At 39.6% G+C, this 20,695-nt stretch overlaps 1 protein-coding gene and 1 long non-coding RNA gene across 3 annotated transcripts in view; one reads left to right on the plus strand and one right to left on the minus strand.

Annotated features, from left to right (window-relative positions):
• The window catches only part of ADAMTS19 (ADAM metallopeptidase with thrombospondin type 1 motif 19), a 112,976-nt gene extending 103,401 nt beyond the window's left edge, over positions 1–9,575 (minus strand). The window contains exons 1-2 of the mRNA XM_015849403.2: positions 9,299–9,575; positions 7,865–8,475 (exon numbers count right to left, since the gene is read on the minus strand). Coding sequence (XP_015704889.1) covers positions 7,865–8,475; positions 9,299–9,383 — 696 coding nt within the window. The 5' untranslated portion in view covers positions 9,384–9,575. The remainder of the gene's footprint in view (positions 1–7,864; positions 8,476–9,298) is intronic.
• On the plus strand, positions 1,889–6,374 carry LOC107306323. Of its 2 annotated transcripts, XR_001552077.2 has the most exons (3): positions 1,889–2,003; positions 3,651–3,951; positions 4,052–6,374. It is a non-coding gene; the product is annotated as an uncharacterized LOC107306323 (long non-coding RNA). The 2 variants fall into 2 exon arrangements; XR_004305594.1 differs by having other exon boundaries at positions 3,651–6,374.
• Positions 9,576–20,695: the final 11,120 nt, after the last annotated feature.

Consider the following 20,695-nt stretch of genomic DNA (forward strand, 5'->3'; position numbering starts at 1 on the left):
ATGAACAATTGATATGGGTAACAAGATATGGATAAGAAGTAATGAAATACTTGGAGAAAATGCCTATTTATCTAACCTTAAAAGTTGAAGTCAAGAGTGGCTCAGTGCAGTCTCATTCTCCTTTTTCCTTCCAAAGCAGTTATAATCAAATTTTAGGGTCAAAATTTTACTTGTTTAATTAATGGACTTATCCACTTATTCTGATGTAACACCTCACTACTATGCCTTACCAAATCACCTCAATACTTGTGTATTTCTTAATTAAGAGTAGAGATCTCAGAAGACTCATAATTGTAACATAAGGCTGCACTGGAGATAGCGTGTTTTTCTTTTCTGTCTTGGAAATATACTACAAATGATTTATTTAATACTGAAACTAAGTACCTGTAGAAAACAGCTGGCTATAATAAGCAGGACTGGAATCACAAATCCAACCTGTCTCAGAAATGAATGATTACATGATTATAGAACAGCAGACTGCAACTTCAGAATTCAAGAATGAAAAAAAAAAAAAAACAAAAAAACACAGAAAGGTTTTACCCTTTTCTCTTTACACAGATCTTTGTTGTTTTACATTTCTTCATGATGCTAATTAAACATTTTCTTCATGAAAAAATAAAATTGAACTATATTTAATTGCCTTATTTTCAATTAACTTGCCTCTCAGATAAGATAAAGCAATGCTTATCAACAGTGCTTTGATTGAAATTATATTCCAGCTATTCCAGATGATTGCAGTCATAGCCTTAATTTTAACTACTTATGGCTTCTCTACTCTGCTTTCATTTATGTTTTATTAGTTTTTCAAGGTGAGAATAGAATGGAGAGATTTTAATATAACAGAACAAACACAAACAGGTAAAGCTGTCCTGTAGAAAGATAGACATGTGTCTAACTGTTCCAAAACATCCTCACATGAACAACCTGTTTGCACTGCCATGTTGAAGACCAGAATTCCAAGAAGTCTGGCTGCTCTTCTCTTCCTTTTCCAATGGTCAAACTGCCACATACCTCCAGCTGAAGCAAACCTGAATTAGATTAAACCTGTACATTGAAAATAAGGTTGTTGTTCTTGGAGCACCATCACATTTCACCTGTTCTTCTGTCAAGTGCAAAAAGTGCAAAGCTCAGTTTTGGTCTAACATTTGGTTTTTCCATTGTTCTTCCTGGGTTGATTTATTTTTGTTTATTTTTTTGTCAAGAAAGCTACTTTTGAAGTGGATCAGAATTGCTCTCCATTCAGGACTGACATTTCCACTCATGCCACTCTTAATACATCCATTAATACTAATGATAAATTTGATATTGCCTGTTTAAGGATACTTAAAACACAATAGAACATCAGCTGAAGGTAACCAAGCAGAGTTCTGTGAACCTGCAACTTCTCCATTAATCACTCCAATCACTGAGTAGCCTCATTTATAAATTTATTTCTGATCTCTCAGCAAAGTTTATTTTCCTTAAAAAACTCATAGTGCAACACCAGACTGTATCCTAAGTAATAATATTTTAGCATTTTAAGTAGGTATCTGGAAAAGAAGAAAAAAAAATCAGAAAAAAAATCAGTAATTACTCACAGATTTTATTTCATTTCTATTGTTCTACTACAATTTCATTCTGCTTATACTGACACAATCTCCAATGTCAGACTATTCTGAGTGGATGGGTATAAAAAATAAAATCTCCTGCTTTTTAGAAACTCTATTAAGTGCTTCGAATTTAAAGGTCTTGTCAGAGTGTACTGAACATCTACCATGTTTCTCACCCCTCATGTTTCATTCCGCTAGTATAAATTAATACCACAGATTTGGATCACAGAATCATAGAATTGTTGAGTTGGAAGGGACTTAAACTTATGACATCACAGATGGGCACTCAGTAGGTCAAGCAGGACCTGCCCTTGGCAAGGTCATGTGGGCTGTCTCCTATCACCTCCCTGACTTCCATAAGCCTTAGCATAGCTTCCAGGAGGATCTGTTCCATGATTTTCCCTGGCTGAATAGGTAAGGCTATCTCATCAGTAGTTCCCTGAGATACCGTTTCTATCCTTAAAAATGGATGTGACGTTGCCTTTTTTGTAGTCATTAGGGAGTTTACTTGACCGCCATGACTTTTCAGGCATCACTGAAAAGATTATGCTTGGCTGCTACATCAACCAATATTCTCAGCACTCCTGGACACTAAGTTTTAGGAAAGCCAACTTTCATCTCTTTATGGAGTTAGTCAACAGATCCGTTGGGGAAACTGCCCTCAAAGACAAGGGAATAAAACAGAGCTGACAGATCTTTAAAGAAACTTTCCATAGTGCACATGAGCTCTTCTTCCCTAGGTGTAGGAAGAAAGGAAGGCAAGAGAACAGCATGTCTGAACCTGCTGTTCAAACTTGAGAGGAAGAAGAACAGCCTTTGGAAGCAGGGACAGGTACCCTGGGAGGAGTACAGAGATGCTTCTAGGCAGGGTAGGGATAGGGTCAGGAAGGCAAAGGCCTAACTGGAACTGGTCTTGGCAAGGGGTGCAAAGTACAAGAAAGGTTTCTACAGGTACATAAAAGAGACAAAGAAAGTACAAGAAGGCACACCCTATCCTCCCCCAATAAGCAATACAGGCAAGTAACGGTGGACAAGGAGAAGGCTGAAGTATTCAACAAATTTCTTCCTTAAGTCTTTATTGGCTACTTCTCTACACTCAGTTCTCTAGTGGATGGTTCAGGAGGGAAACAATGTCCTTCCCATTGTAAGCGATGACCTGAGGAACACAAACATCCATAACTCTATGGGTACCATTGAAGATGCAATGAATGCACCTTCAAAACATAATGTTTGTCAGAAGTGAGAATTTATTTCCTGTAATGGTGATTAAGGATTTTTTCTGAACCTTAGTGAAATAGTACATAAGCATTTAATAAGTAACAGAAGGAACATAGGTCTGTTTTTTTCACATCCTAATTTTAATTTGATTGTAAAGTAAGGCATTACTGACCAAACTACTTGCTAAAATGCTATTATCCAATGATACCTGGCACATCCCATCACAATGAATAACTACATGCATCCATTCTTTTCAGATACTGGCAGAACTGCAACTGACAGTATGGCTTTAGTAAATCAGCAATTATTGTCTAAAAACTACTGACCAGAAATACCTGCTTTTAGCAGGAAGCAAGGACTGAAGAACCTAAAAAGCATCATATACTTTCCTCCTTTCCTTATAAAAGGCCTTCAATTGATGTGGATTGGAGATGCAATATGACTTAATCCCACTCAAGTCTCACATTAAATTCCACTGTGAATAGCATTTGACTCTTGACTCTTCAAAAGACATTCCCCAGAACTGGTAGATATACCATGGTTCACTTTGCATTCTTATCATCTAGTGAAATTATTGAAACACACAGACTAATTTCAAAGCTTCTGCCCTGCAAATTAAACCTGTCAGCAATGCTATCTCTCTGGACAGATCTCCATGCAAGTTCTATTACCAGCAAAGCATCTCAGTGAACAGCATATCTGCATAGAGCTGCATTTTCTTGTCCCTCCCCTGTCTAACATTTTCTGTTTGCATTTTCTAACTGTCCACATATATCTCACTGATTCAGGAATGAAAAAAACACGTTTAAACCCTTGCTCATAGCTGTTGTCTGTTTATTACAGATTGCTCCAGTTAAAGGAATGGGAGAAAGGGAGAAAAATCTAAAGGAGTTAAGAGAAGAATAATTTCTTGGTGAAACCCCTGCTCATCAACTCCTAGCCCTGAGTACTAACGTAAGCACTTCATTGCTGAGAAGAAAAAAAACCTGGCATTGAATGTCTCTCTGAAATGAAGTAGCAGGGGATAAAGAACTCATCTGTAGTGTTAACTGCTTTCTTCTGGGAAATGTAGTGAGACTATTTCAACTTCCATGCTTGCAGCAGAGAAGAACCAGTGTCCACATTCCTTAATTCTAAGTCTACAGTAAGTTTCTGCTACAATACGCTCTAAAAGAATCACCAGCTCCAATTCAATTTACATTACTAGTTACAACTGTTCAGCATCACTTTTTTTCCTATTTCAGATATTATGGCAAAACACAAACACGCCATAGAAACAACTCTTTAAATAATTAATGGTCTGGCTCTGCAGTTCATCACTTCCAAAACAGCAGTCTTACTGGCATCAGCAGAACTGCTTGCATCCTGGTATTTGGCTAATGATGAACAACAAGCAGGCAGTCGGCATACAGATGGAGAACTTTTGGAAACCTCTCTATATTAATCTTCCCACAGCACCAGCACAGAATCCCCAAATGAACTCAGCAAATCCCATTCAGCTGCAAAGGGATGCAAGAAACTGTGAGTGTTTTACCAAGGACTTGTAAAGAACTGCACCATGGATCACACGATCTCTGAGAGTACACTGAGGTCACAGGGACAGAGTTTATACACAGTCCATACAAATCTCTAGCCATATAGCTGGATCAGAAAATGTCGGTTATGTTTCCTTCATTTCTGAAGACAGGTTGCCAAATGAAACCAATGCTGACAGTCAGAATCTGATTAGCAATTACCTGAGGGTATAGCTCACATTTTTCTCTTGTACACTCACATCATTAATTTAATATGTTATAAACCCTATTATTATCACTGGCTCTTGACAAACAGTTCAAGAAAAAAGCATGCCATTGAAGATCCCAAGAACTGTGAAGCAAGAAATAAGAGGAGCCAACTGCAGTGAACTATTCAAAATGCATCCACACCCAAGTTCAAGGGAGAAGATTCCTAAAATATCCATAAGAATATTCTTCTATCTTTCTGCCAGTTTGATGCCTGTTCAGACTTTTAATTTCCTGCATGTCTCTGGAATGCCAGGTCTCTTCGTGTGAAGACAGAACCCTCACCGGCATCCCGATTTGGATGGTGTGAAATTTTCCATAAGGACTCATCTTAATTTTAGTGAAGATCCTGCACCCTACAGCCAAATTTCCCAGTGACATGTCCACACAGAATCATAGAATGGTTTGGGTTGGAATGGACTGTTAAGATCATTTAGTTCCAGCCCCCTGCTATAGGCAGGGACATCTCCCTCTAGACTAGGTTGCTCAGAGCCCCATCCAGCCTGGCCTTAAATGATTCCAGGGATGTGACATATGGTCTCAGTGTGCCAAACCTCTTTTACTGGCCTGTACTGTTCTTCAGTCATCCTCCTGTATGACACAATCGTTGTTGTCTATCAGACAAATAAATATATTAACTAAAATGCTACCAGTTAAAAAGCACAAAAAGTAAGGTTGAAGTTTCATTTACCTACAGAAACAGCATATTTCACACCAAAAAGAAAAATTGAAGAGTGAAAGCTAAGAGATATACTAAGTGGCTCACTGTTTTGATTTTGCAAGATGCATGCCATTTGGCAAACCTAACTCGAAGTTCACAAGGCTTTGAAATGTGTAGTATGAATGTTCACAAGGCTTTGAAATGAGTTTTGGTATGAAGTTTTGTAGTATGAAGTTCACAAGGCTTTGAAATGAGTGTATCTAGAACATTCATGCTACATTTTCTCTGAAACTTCATTATATACGAAGTGGAAATTGAACAGCAATGGAAGTAAGCACAATAAAATATTTGTAGGGTTAAGTTTCATCTTAAAACAAAAAGCTTAGTCTGAAATACTGCTTGGCTCTTTTTGCAGGGAAAGGTCTAAAGGAAGCAGGATGCAATGTACATATGATGGGTTTTTTTTAAGACTTTTGGAAACAGAGCAATTTATAAAGTCCAAGCAATGGCTGAATAAAGGATGACAAATAACTGAAGATTTGTTATGACAACATTAACATAGCATCACTGTGCAATTTCTCAACTTGTACCTATCGCAGGAACATACTCAGGAAAAACAGCTTCTCAACCATTTTACTGCAAACAAGTCTTCATAGCTGAGGATGATGACAAGACCACCAGTATCAACAACAGCTTCTAATCTTGTTTGAGATGCACAAAACACTATCGGTATTACAACTGCAGCTTTCTGAATGGGGAACATGATCTGAGTACATGCATGCTGAGACTGCCAACAAGCTGAAAGCAAAATTGTACTCCCAGGAAAAATCTGCCTTCTCCAATAACTACTAAGGGATCTCCTAAGGCACTGGAGTCTATTCAAACAATAAATGTCAGTTTTTAAACTAGAAAGATTTACAGATACACATCTGAGCAGATATCTGCGGTAATTATCTCTTAATACCAATTTCTTTGCAAAGATTTTCTCCAACCTAGTTCTACCACATGCAACGTGGAAAAAAAAGAATTCTAACATGAACAAGGAGCACAGAAGTCAAATGCTTTTGCAGAATGAATAGAACAAAAAAAAAACAAAAAATAAAACTTTATGTGATTGTTTTTTAACAGTTGACTTTCAATATTTTCTCCACAAATGATTTTGCTTCCCTGCTTTGGAAAATCTGACAAAATGTCAACAATTAGATGCCAACCACTTAAGAGCTGTGTGAAACTTGGCAGTTCTGCCTTGCAGAAGTGCAGGCAAATATTTTATTTGGTGTCTATCTACATATGTTCTCCCTCCACTACATTCAGTTTGAGGTTTGAGCTTCAAATAAAGCCAAACAGGTAAATGTAACAATTTTCAGTAACAGTTTTCACATTTTATTCAGTCTCACCCCACGACTGTGAAATAAAACATAGACAGGCATATCTTCGTGAATTAAAAATGGAACAAGTTAGATGTTCAATTTCAGAAAGAAATAGCAGAAAGCAGCTACCATGTGATTGTGGAGATTTACATCCAGCCACCTAAAACAAACCAGGGCCATGATGATGTTAAATCCCTAGTGCCATTACTGTTTGTATTCTATGCTTTGTGAAGTGCCTCAGTCACATGTATTTATGATGCTATATAACAATCCCACAATGAGAAAAATAATAATAATTAGTTTTGTTCAAAATCTTGCTATCATTTTACATCATCCCAGCTGCTTCCTAATCTTTTTATCTACCTCAGAGTATATTGGGATTGAAGCTGCCTGGATCACCACTGCTGCTGTAATTGTGCCCAATGGTCCTTACACTGTAAAAATCAGGAGTGTCCTAACAAATTATAGTAGGTGAAATTTTTTATGAAATAGGTGACAAAAAGTCAAATGGTCCTGAAGAAAAAACTTTTCAAGAAGTGATCTGATTTTTGATATTTCTGTTGAGTACTTACCCATGGTGTAAGTTCCTTCCTTCTATGAAGGAAATGAAAGTAAAGAAGGGTATGGAGTAACATATTCAAGTGACTACAGGTATCATGTTTAGGGAAAAGCTGTGGGTTAGAGCAAAAAAGACTAAGGAATGAGAGGAATGAAAGAAAAAAGAAGAATGAAGGCAAGAAGGGAGACGTAAGATACTTGTAGATGTACAGAAGGCAGAAAACCCTGAAATCTGAGATGCAAAAGAAAAGTAGTAGGCCAAAAATTAGAATAACTTCAGTATGAAAATGAGGAACAAAAGGATTATACAAAAGGGTTTGGAGAAGACATGGGAATATCAAGAAAAAGGAATGTGACTGAGCATGGCAGGAAACTACAAGAACACACATAAGACAAATACAAGATTAGTGACAGATGAGAAAAGATGAAGTAAGAGTGGCACAGGATTGTATGAAAAGATTCAAGAGGAAAGAGTACAGAACTGAGAGAATAAGTGAATCTGGAGGTAAGATTTGATAAAAATTATGAATGGGTCTAAAAACTGGTGATGAATAGCAAAGTGGTTAAAAACTGGGATAACAGCAGAACTCAGGAAGACCTCAGGTAAGGAATAAAGTGAGAATGGCAGATGAAGACAGTCCTGGGATGGAGACCTTGGTGCTGCCCCTACATGCAAAGTCATCTTACCAATCCACCACAGGTGCTCAAGGAGGCGAAGGAGCCTGGGTAGTGAAGCACAGCACCACTGTAGTAACAAGCTCTCTCAGGCTGCCCTTGTGTAGTACCCTGTGAGCTTTTGCTGTCACTCCCGAGTCGTTCCTCCACAGCAAAGCCAGGAGCCAGGAAGCGGCTGTCCCTCTTGAGCAGCAAATAGAGCTCCCGGGTAAAGGCCGGGATCCTCAGCAACACTTCATCTCCATCCTCAGCCAGAGGCGGTGGCGGGGGAGACAGTGTCGCTGGCAGCTGCGGGGCGGCACCAGAGCCCTGAGGCAGGGGGGGCCAGTGGTAAAACTCCTGAGACTCGTACTCATCTTCGGCTTCCTCCTCCTCGGCCGCCTCCCCTGCGGCCTGCGCCGGACTCTCCACCGAGGAGGAGACGGAGCGCACCTCCCGGGAGCTGCCCGTCGCCGGGCCGGGTGCCGCGGGTGCACTGGGCGCGCTGCTCCGGTTCCCGCAGCCGGGCTCGGCGCTGCCACCGCCCCCACCGCCGCTGCCTCCCGCCGGTTCCTGCTGGCCCCGGCTCCAGAGCGCGGGGAAGACGATCTCCCACTCCTCAGAGTCCACTGAAGCATGGAGACCTGAGGGAAGGCAGCAAAGGCTGTGTGTGAGCGAGCACCCCACGGTTCCGGACAGAAGCCCGCGGTTCACTCCCTCGGGCCCCCAGCCCCGGGACGCGGCGGGCGCCACTGGGCCCCTCTGTCTGCCCTCAGGTGGGGCGGGGGGCACCGCCAGAGGTCTCCGTGCCGCTCGGCTCTGGGCGGACCGCGCTCCCGGTCTGCCCGCAGCGCCGGGGGCGTTCCTCTTCTCGACTGTCGCCTCCATGTAGGGAGTTGTACAAAAGTTTCATTTAGACAAAAAAAAAAAAAATCGGCCACTTTTTATGCAGCTTAAGCATATATACATTGTAACAGAGAAACCCCGAATAACTGGGGAAAAAAAAATAAAGGAAGAAAGAAAAAGAAAAAAAAGAAAAAAAACACCACTTAGGAAATTTCAGCCTTATCCTTAGCACATTTCGCAAAACCCAGTGATTCCAAAAGCGCAGCCAAATGCACGCGCCCTCCCGGCCGCACTCTGCTGAACGCACGCTCCGCTGGCAGCCGTGCACACTGCATCCCCATCACTACCACGACATCGCGTTACCATCACTGGCGATCGCAAAGCACAGCACTCACACCGTATCACAAAGTAATTAATGTAATTCACCTAAGAGTAACAGCACAATGCCACTCTGTGTTTATATATACGCTCATACACAGAGCCTCAACAACCAGAGACAAGGTTATACGCACGCACCCACCCCACATACGCTCGGAAAACAGCACCGAGTTGGCAGCACTGCTCCTGAGCACCGCCGTCTCCCACCCGCAGCGGGCAGTGGCTACGGGGGATGGCACTTACCTGCGGCCAGCCCGCTAGACAGCACGCACAGCTGGTAGAAGACGCAGCAGACGCGGCTCAGGCGCATCCTCCCACTATTCCCCATCGGCCCTGCGGGGGATCCGCGGGCAGCGCAGGGCAGAGCGTGGAACCCCGCGGAACACAGCCACCAGCGGCGAGGCGGGCAGCTCGGCAGCACGGGCCGTGTCCGCGCGTGTGCCTGAGTGTCCGTGCGCCCTGCGCCGGCGGCAGGAGGGCTGCAGGCAGCGCAGACCGTGTGCGCACACAGCGCCCGGCGGCGGGCGGGCAGCTGCGCCCCGGCGGCGGCGACCGCGCTGCCCCCGCCCGCCGCTCACCCCCACGGGGCGGGACGCGCCGGGCCCCGGCCCGGTCGGCCCTGGCCCGGCCCCGCCCCGCCCCGCCCGGGCGGGCACCCGGCGCTACTCCCGCGCCGCGGCGCCGCGACGCCGGCCGGGCTGCCCCCGGGGCAGCGGAGCACCGCTGGGCCCCGAGAGCACGGGCCCTCCCCCAGCCCCACGGAGCGCAGCTCGCCCCGGCCCTGTGTCTCGTGGAGGGAAGCAGCTGCCGGCTCCCGGCGCGCCCGACCTGGTGCTTGGTTTGGATTGCAGCGGGGTGGGCCCTTTGTGCGAGGCTTATTGGAGTAATCGGGTACTGAGCCTCTTGTAACCTCTCTTCAAGGAAACCCAATGCTGGCCACCTCAACCGCTGTCAACAGAGCAAGGATTAGATGGGGACGCGTGCAAAATCCTTAAATACACATCTGGCATCAGTGTAAGATGCAGAGCGATACATGAAGGCCTCCCTCTGAGTCTGATTTCTTATCACAGCTTCTGCCTTTTTATGTAATATCAGCAATATCAGAGGACTGATGTCCCTTACAGGAAAGCGCAGCGCTGTGCAGCAGGAGAACAGCGCTGTGCTGGTCAGGGTGTCCTGTGGAACTACTGCAAGAATTCCTTCTGAGCGTTAGGTGCTTGAAATGAAAAGGAAAACACAAATCACTTTAGACCTGAAAAAAATAAAAAAATAATGATAATAAAATAAAAACATTTAAAAACCAACAAACAGAAACAAAAAACACTTTTCGACTCCATCGAAGCCAGCAGCATCTCCCATTCGCACACTACTCTCTCCAGTAACAGCCTTTAAAGCTGTGTTGCATGGGTACACATTTCCAGCCATCTCCCAGCAGTGCCACTGATCCATTGCTGGATCTCGTGAGAAAAAAGTTACTGCGGAGTGGTCCTTTTCTGGCAACAGGAACAACTGACTCTGAGCAAAATCACAGAGACTTTGTGAAAAGTTTCATTGTCTGCAGACTAGTGTTTGCCTGATAATTGGGTCAATTTACAAACACGTTGCAAGTGAAGCTTATTTCCCAAGCAAATAACAACACAGATATTGGTTTACATGGAAATTAGCCAATAGACCTAAGGCTGCAGCTTCTCCAAAATGCAGCCTATGAGTTACTGTGCAGATACCACTTCTGTGTGTCCTTGTTTAAAACAAGTCAGAAGCATAGACAAGATTGAAAAAAAAAAACCACTGATAAAACATTTGCTCGAAGCGGATGCAGTTGTACCATGGCTTTAGAGGACAACTGGCAGAAGTAAAGAGAAGACACAGGGCCTGTGTGTATGCTAGTTTCAGACTCCTGAACTGTGGGAGCTGTTGTCAGCCTGATTATGTTGGTCCCTTTGGACCAAACACCACTCCTCACAATCCCATGTACAACTCTACTAAGGGGCCACAGGAATGGCTTCTGTGACGTAGAGGGTGGAATGTAGTCCTTTCAGCACCAGCATAAGGGCCAAAGAGACTGTGAAGATCCAATTGAGTATGACTTTGGTATATTTGACTTTATCTCCAACAGAAGGAAGAGGAACTTTTCAAACAAGCCTCCAAATAGAAACAAAATGAGGGCTGAAGTCAGCATTCGGTGCTGCAACAAATTTCTCCAACTCATTTTATGTTTACTCTTATTTTTTCGGTAGTAAAAGTAATAATAAAAGGGGAAGTTTTCAATGTTTGACTTTGGGGAAAGATCACAGTAAAATAGGGCCCCTACTGGTGTTTGTTAGTTGTAACAAAGAGCCTGGTCATAGGTTAGCACTAGTGGGGGGTGGCAACCCACAACATGCTCACTGCTGTCTCAACAAGTACAGTGCAGGGAAGTCTGTCTCCAACATTAAAAGGATAAAACAACAGTTTCATACTGCACTTTTTTTCATAGAGGGTAATATTGTATCCACGTGTACTGTACAAAATATTTTTTGTTTTGTTCATTATGAAGCTACCAAAATCTGTGCAAAACAGTTTTACTTTATAGAATAAAATGGATACAATTAGAATAAAAATAGATTAGATTAAATACTATCTCTAAACTGAGAGATGCGCAGTGAAAAGACACATTCAGTTCAGATTCATAAAGCCACACTCAACTTTGGAAGGGTCTGAGCTGGCTCTCTGAGGGACATGTGGAGGATCACAAGTGCATCAGATGGAGAATATGTTGATTTGTAAAATATAACAACGATTGAAACCTTCACACTACAAGAAAAAAAAAAATGCAGAAAATGAGGCAAAGGATGTGTATTCTTCAGTCCTTCCTGACTGAGGTAATGCTGCCTGAACTGGCTGAAATCAGTGGAGAAGTAGCAATGTCCTCTCTTTGAGTCCTGCCTGGTGTTGAATTTGCAGCATTGCACCCTTGGTCCTTTTGGGTCTGTCCAGACCTTGCAGAGGCCGAAGGATCCCTTCATCAAGCTGCCAAAGTCCTTCTTGACACCACGCTATGCTACCAATGACACACAGATACCTCCAATCACCTTTTCAAAGTACGTTTCTCTTCTTCTTTCTGTCTGTATTCAAGTCTGTGCTGTTAACATCAGCTGTCTTACCCCTGCTTGAGTTGTAATGTTAATGTGGCCGGAGTTTCCCCCCCAGCACACAGTGAATCTGTTCCACTGATTTAATTCTAGGGATTAAGATAAGCATGAACAAACCACACCATTCAAATGCCAGCTTCTAGCAGCATGGACAGTGCTGCCAGTCAGAGCCTTTACTTGATTTGTATTTTTTACTTAATAATCAAACTGTAGAACTACAGGAACAACAACAACAACAACAAAACAACAACAAAAAACTGTTCTGTTTTGAATGGTGCTTACTACATTACAGACACATATCGGATTACCAACGAGATTGGAAACAGAAGCATGTCTTCCTGTTTCTAGGGTGCTTTGCAAATGTTATCTCAGGATAAATAAACTTCTGGAAAATGCAGGTTGAACTATTTTTTTTTATTTTTTTTTCCCCTCACTTTGAGATATTTTGAACCAGTGTAATTTTTCCCCTGTTAAGTATAAATTAAATGAGTTTTGGGTTTTCTTTTTCATCTTAGAAAATATTTTACTCTGCATCACAGTGAATTTTGAATGTCTGTTCATTAGCTCATTGAACTCTAAATGTTTAGCCTGCAATTCTATATTGTTATTTACAAGCTCAAAATGAAGGATTTCTTCAAAATGTACATATTTAAAAGTATTTCAGCCTCTTTTTAGCAGATCTTCCTTCACAGTAAATCTCTTGGTTCTGTCTCAGCTCAATGCTATGATCAGATGGCCTGTGCAGTAAGAAATATGCTGAACTGTTGTGGGCTTAATACCTCTATTAGTTTAAAGTGCAAAAACTTTAAAAGTACAAAGCTCAGCTCACAGCAGTCCACTACTTTTGTGTTACTCCACCAAGTGTTGTGATCCTACTGAGCTTAAGTAATTCGGTAAAACTTTCTTGAAGTCAGTCATTATCTTGTGAGCTATTTCACAAAGTCTTGTTGTAAAACTGATCGAGATCTTTGCGGGTGATGCATACAGGTAAAAATACACTTAAAACTCACTGTTAGTAGGAAATGTTTGGCAGAGTCATCATTTAACCAGATTTTCACAACTCCACATATTGTTTTGTTTTCCTTTGTTGACTCTTTTTTCTCCGAAAAATTGATACTTGTCATAAGCAGTCTGGCAGAAAGCTCCATCTGCAGAGATAAGTGTGCTAGAATTAAAGATGCTTTAAGATTGACAAACAACAACTACAACAAAAATACTCGAGAAGGTAGCAAGGCATTCCTTATGAACCTGAGTCCCACACAGCTTCCACAACTAAAACATCCCACAAGGAAGACCGTACACAAATTCTTAGAATGGGCATAATTCGTCATGCAGATATGCCACTTGCTCTGTTATGTGAAGAAAAGTTGATCTAGAATGATCGACAAATATTTCCTGTTATTGGAAGAACTTAAAAGAACAGCATTTCAAATTCTAAGCAAGCAGGTCACTAGATGAGCACAACTACTACAGATCTGGGAAGAAGTTTTCCTGCACAAGGCAGAAATCAGCTCTCCCTCCTGAATATTATGAAACAAACAAACAAACAAACAAACAACAACAGCAACAATAACAAAAGCCAAAAATAACAAAATATATATTAAAATAAACCCTGGTAACAGATTATCTCACTCAACTTTAAAAAGTTGCTTGCATTTATTAAGGTTTCATATATATATTAAATATTCAAAAGCTCTGCTTGATTTTTTTAATAGAAAAAGGAAAAGCAAAATTCTCTGCTTCTCTGCAGTTTCAAACAACTTAAGAAGAAAATGTTTATGTTGATTTTTCAAGGTCATGAAAAGAATGTCCTTGTGAGTTTCTTCCTGATTTAGATTGCAAGGAAAGGCTTAATTTGCATTTCAGTGGATAGCTGAACACTGTGAACAATTAAACATTCAAAATTTTATCTTTTATCAGAGGAAAGGTAAAAACTACCATTCTGAACTCAGTATGGCATTGTGAGTCTTGTAAAAATTAATTCCATTACCAGTGAAAACACAGTCTGGGTCTGAAACAAATTTCTTGCGTTAAAGAAATACACAGAAGAATGACACAAAATGCAACATGGACATAATAAAAGTATTTGGAAATGGTAGTAGTTTAAGTCATCTATTCTTTAGACTTCTGTTCTTTGTAATTCCTAAGATCAAAATCACGAAAAAAATATTATTGTTTCTAAGAACTCCTCAAACTGCATTTTGAGCCAGATCTACTCAAGAATGTAGATACCAACACTCACTCCGATGATTTGCATGCATTCCTGAATTTACACACACAAAAAAAAATCATTTTAAGGCCAATGTAAGACAAAGTTGTTGTACTGTAGGTGCTATTATAGTTTTGTTCCAGTCCTAATAAATCAGTGTTGATATTCAACACCATGTGCAATCTTCTATCAAGCAATATTCTTCTGTTGTTCTTGTAGGATATAGAAGTGATGCTAGTCTGAATGGTTCTTTATGATAGTTAAAAAATATTAAAATAAGGGTATCTTATGTGAAGTCTTACATACAATTTAAAATTTTAGTATTATTTGTAAATGCTTACATGGAAACGTGTACTAATGGGGAAGAGGAGATGATTCATTCCATTGCCATTTATGTATAAAGAGATATGTTCTCAGCACTGTTTTGCTTCTTTCTGTGCTGTTAGGGCAGCAGTAATGGAGGAGATCCTCATACGAGCTTGACAGCCACTCACTCTCACAGCAAAGGAAAATAAAGATATTGAAACAAACTGCCTATCTGTAGAAGGAAGTTAGAAGATCTAAGGAATTTGGGGTAATCAAAAATGGTGGAAATCTATTTCCTGTGGGAAAGTTATCCCATTAGGAACTATAATGTTCATATTTAAAGAACTTATAACTTCCTTTAATTTATATGTTAAAAAAGGTAAGAAACATGATTAGGCTACTTCCTCCTCTCCCCAGCTATATGACTCCACATTGAAAGAAGGTGGAGACAGGCAAATGTAAACTGTAAAACAGAGTAAAGCATTCGCTGAAAGCTGTGAACATCTGCAATTGGCTTTGAAGCTCTGTGGTATTCACAGTAAAAGCAGAACAACTGATAGTGCATTAGATTACTAATGAATGCTAGGTAAGCATCTGCTGTGCTTGACAAAGCAGATCTGAAAGATTATATCATCCATTGTTAACCTGCCTGTTTCTGAATTCAATCCTCCCTTAGGCAGGTAAGTACAGTCATCTACATTTTAGGCCATCATGTATAGAACAGTATAGATAGTTAAAATTTCCTTTGTGTAACTTACAAACACCACTTAAAAGTTTGAGTGGTACAATTGTAATGTATTTACAACACCGTAAACTTCTGAGAAAGAAAAAGAACTGATTTATTTAGTCATTTGTTTGTTTATTTTTGGGCAATAAATAAGTGGTACTTAAAAGCATACAAGCCTGAAAAAAACCTTGATAAAAACGTTAATACATAAAACAGGAATAGGGAAAGCAGTGTAGGCAAATCTTGTACAATACAAAATATGGTTCCAAGAAAAGCTTAAACAACTGAGTAGGTTTTAGGTAATCTGGCACTTAAATTGCTTTCTGGTCTACAATGTATCAGTATAAATACTTATATCAGTATAGATCCTTACAATGTAACAAAACATACTTTATGCTGTTAAACCACACAGAGAAAGAGAATGAGTCACTGGGATGTATCCAGATGATGGAAAAGCAATATTGTGATAGAAGGTTTACCAAGACTGCGAAGACAAAACAGTAGAGATAGAGATGAGATAATGAGATACCTCTTCAGAAGCTGCAAGTAAATCAAAAGATGTCTTCCGTGCAGCAAGTTTCATTTCCCTGTTTTTTTGTAAGTATGGTATATACAGATAACTTTGTTTTCTGAAACTCTTGTTTCTCTCTGTATAAATTCAAATCAAGCATGCAGTGTGATAGTGGATTTTCAGATGTCCTCTTCCAACAAGTCACCTAGCTGCAAACACTGAGATCATGAAACTTACAAAGTTAACAAGCCTCCAAATCATTATTCATTTAAGTAACACTGAGGATATCCTATTTGCACTTTCCCCTGCCACAGGAGAGAAAGACTTCATTATATCTACCAGATAAAAAGCAAACCTTAGAAATGATTTATTTTTTCCTATCTAAAAGATTTATTCATAAGAACTACGATGTGTAGCAGGGGTAGCTGGCTGAACAGACTGCCTTGCTCTTTTAGCCTCTGTAACTGGGAAACTCATTAAGACCACATGAGTTGTCAAAGCATACAGTATGTTTCGTACTGTACGAATTCTGTCCACAGGCACTGGCTTTGAAGGCAGGCCAATGGCAAACAGTGGCACCAGGAGACCAGGGAAAATATAGTGTAATCAGGGTGACAGAGTATAAAACACAGGTTGTGCAAGACTCCTGTTAAACAGGCAAAAAGCCAAGGGTACATAGCTAAGGAGTTTTGAAAATACTCTCTAGTAGTCGTTTGCTTGAATTCAAGTAGAGAAAAAAACTGTTGGAACAACATGCAATTCTTAGTTTTGCTCTCCTCAGCTCTTATCTGCTCCTCCCATTATGCTGGAGCAGATAAGAATAAAAGAACAGAAGCTTCAGTGCTTCAGTGAGGTCCAGCAATAGAAATAACCAAGTTGTTCAGCTGCACAATACCTATCATGAGCCACAGCCAGGATGAGTCAGTCAAAAGAGAGATAAAATATATCCATTGTAGAAAGGACATTAGTTCCTGTTTGCAGAGCACACTGAAGATTAAAAGTGCACTAGGTCAGTATTACCTAGAAAGCTGTTTTGCCCAGTAAAGTGCAAATTCCACTGTATTGTCAAAAATCTTGGAATTATTGGCAAATATATTTTTCTGAACCAGCTGATGTAAATCTGTTGTCCATTGTTAGTCTTGCTCTTTTTGCCACTGTGAGAGCTTGTACACCAAGAATTTCATCTCCATATTTGTGTAGCAGTAGAAAACTATTCTATAGACAACAGGAAGTAAATAATTTACTTAACTAAGATGGACAGACGTGTAAGTATATCTCTAAATAAATGGAGGGATAGATGTACCTACTAGGAAGTGTTAGCAGTTTTTCTGGTGAAAATATGTACAGGGAAGAATTTTCTCTCACCAGAATTATTTTTCATTGCCCATCAAATGATACATTTATACATACAATTTTGATTTATTAACAATGCAGTTATGTGGTGCACAACCCATAACTTTTACAGGTCATACTATCCTAAATTTACTTACAGTCTTAAACATCCTAAAAAGCCCTTTCAAGTTTTCAGTGCATTTAATCTACTTGTTCCTGAATGGTAAAAAAAAAACATATTATCTTCATTTTGGTTAAACAAAGAATATAGGCACTGTCAAATATTTTCTTGACAGGTACACAAGGAGGAAGCAAGAGCTACTCAAGCATCCCAGATTGCTGTTCAGGTATCAGACCCAACTGTTTTTATATTTTTGTTAGGAATATAATGTTAGTCTAAGTTATTATATGCAGAATTTCCTTCTGAACATGTGGAACTATATCCAGTCTCCCCCTGCCACCACCTTTTTCAGTAAATTTGACATAAATTTGTGTACCAATAAGCATTTTAGTTGGGATGGCTGATCTAACAAGGCTGGTGTCTGCTATTTTTTTGGAGATAACATCTTAGCCACAGAATGTTCTCCCCTATATTTCTGGTGTTCATTTCACTGCTATTCATTCTTGATCTCACTGAAAATTTTCTTCAATGAGATAGTGTCATTCCTATGTACAGATAAGTAGCGTTCCTCTTTTTCTTCATGAGGAATGTCTGTCCACAAAGATATACAGATCTTCCTCTGTGGAAGAATTTGTGTGAGCAATGAATTCATCAAGTGGAAATAAGCTCACTCCTATAGCAATAGTAATTCTGAGAGATTTAATTTTTATGTGTTTCCTTGCTTTGATTCCTTTCCTTAAGCCTTCCTACCCAAGAAGCAGTCACAACACCTCTGTCTCATCTGATAATCAACTAGGAGACAGGAAAGCCTTGTGATAGAAAACCTTATTCTCTCAGAAATATTGATTCCAGCCTTAAACTATCATAATTGTGACTAGGCCAAGATTTCCTTAGGTCTGTATTTTTTTTTAACCTATTACTTTATTGGCGTTAGACAGAAGGAAAATTTGTTTCCCTTTCTCTTTTCAGCAGCAATCTCCCATACATTTGTCTCCAGTGATCCACTCTTAAAACTTTTTTTCTTTATTTTTTTTGCTGCTAGTCTTGTCTACAGACTCATGTTTTGCACCCATCATTGCCCTTGTTGCTCTTCCTTGCACTCTCTCAAGCTGGCTCACATCTTTCTAGAAATGCAGTTACCCCAAAGAGTTTCTAACTGGAGCCCTACTACTTCTTAATAACTGAGAAAAGCTATTACTCACTGGATTTTGAAAGCCTTTGTTCAGTCTTCAATGCCTCCAGTGATATTTTGAGCTCCCCTTAAGGTCTGAAGTCAGAACGTGCTTTCTGTTTGTAGAGTAGTAGAATAATGGATAAACTGGGGGACTTTTTAAGCATGCCAGTTAAGCTTCATGATCCAAAATGTAGGAGAAACAGAATGCTAACTCACTTAGGTATGTAGTAATAAAAATTAGGCAGAATTATAGCTGCTGAAGGAAGAACACAGGATTTTTGCATGTGCAGGTGTCAACTAAACATGACTTGAAACTGATTTAGCGTATTACACAAATTAAGTTGTTCATAAACTTTAAATGTATAATAGCACTTCTAAAATGTAATTCTTTGCCTGTCTGTCCTGTACTCTTTTTTAAACATGGATTATAATTTTTCATCTTGCAGTTCCCTAGTGAAGGAAACTACTTGTAGAATACAGATCAGATGACATTGTTTTATTTTGTTTTTGGAAACCTGTGTTTGATGAGCACTCTGGTGACTAATCAGCATCTCCAGATCTAGTGAGATTTCTTTGCACATTACTTATGCTCTTATCTCCTCGTTCATCAGCCTGTTATTGGTAGAAATATTCTAAAGATCTGTTCCTTTGATCTTTAGAAATAAAGATGTCTTTTCTGGAAAAGTATTTTTAAATGTTACAAGGAGACAAAGAAATCATTTTTTGCAAAGCAATAGAGAAACTGGGTGAGGGTGGAGGCTTCACAATATGACCTATAAGCCAACTTAATTTGACTTATTACAGAGTGGGGTGCTTCACTGAGGATGCTAGTTTGGATAGCTTCCTTCTTTGTAGTCAAGTGTTCTTATACAAATGGCCCCTTAGAACTTCAGCTACAGCTGTGGTAGTTGTGAAGGGAACAATTTATCAAATGATAAGATTTTTGACATTTAATCAAAATTTTAAATTCCTTTTAAGCCAACAGCTTCTCATATTAAAAAAAAAAAAAAAAAAAAAAAAACCAAACAAAAGAACGGCAGCCAAATAAATACAAGTCACCAATACCTAAAAAAAATAACAACTGAGTTCAGGCTTTGTTTAGTGCTACCAAAATAGAAGGAAAATATGGTAGTTCACAGTGTATATGCAACTTAGTAGCTGTCACTGATGTTTCACAGTCTATATAAAGGCTTTATTGATATCTGTTTTCCACCTGATATTTATATAATGGTAGATCAATTTTTATTCCTTTTTTAACCTCAGGCTACGAAATTTAAGCTTCAGTGCCAGAGAAAAATGTATGCCTTTATGTGCTAGGATAAGATGATCATATAGTTTATATACTCCTTTAGTCTGACTTCTGTGTATAAGAAAAAAGCAGATGAAGGCACAGCAAAAGCAAACAGGGACATGGTTTGATTGCAGGAAATTATGTGGAAACTGGCCAAATAAGCAAGCTCTTCCTCTAACTGTCCCTCCTGACCTATGAAATGGTCATCTCAGTAGTGGAAATGCGCCAAATGAGCAAGTTGTTCTTCCTGTTCTCCTTTTTGGCCTATGAAAAATCTGGTGAGAAGGACCACTGCCTAAGTCAAGAAAAGTATATTTAGAGGGCAAAGTCTTTCTCTTCATTTCTTCCTTGCAGATGATATTTTAGCAAACTATTTAATCCCTAGAGCACAGGAGATTGGCTCAATTTTTGTGAATCAACACAAATGTGAAGTTCGGATCTGGCTGGCAGTAGACTATCATTTTGCTCATATTAACACATCATACTTTTTCTTTTCTTACTTTTGTTCCTCTCTTGAATACTTTCCAGTACACAAAATCTAGTGTTTCTTCTGTGAAGAACTGTGATTCATAAGTACAAGCAAAGCTGATGAATGAATGAGGTGAGAAATTAAAATGGTATGGAAAATAAATAAATAAATAAATAAATAAATAAATAAATGAAGAACATATATATTATATATACTATACATATATACATATATATATATAAAATACACATGTATATATTTATATATAAATATAAATATTAGAAAGAGAGAACATCATTTTTCCTTAAATAGTTATGAGAAATGCAAGGTTTTTATAGTACGTCTCTATCATATCTGCTCCCAGCTTAA

The sequence above is a fragment of the Coturnix japonica genome, chromosome Z (assembly GCF_001577835.2).
Source record: "Coturnix japonica isolate 7356 chromosome Z, Coturnix japonica 2.1, whole genome shotgun sequence".
NCBI lineage: Eukaryota > Metazoa > Chordata > Aves > Galliformes > Phasianidae > Coturnix > Coturnix japonica.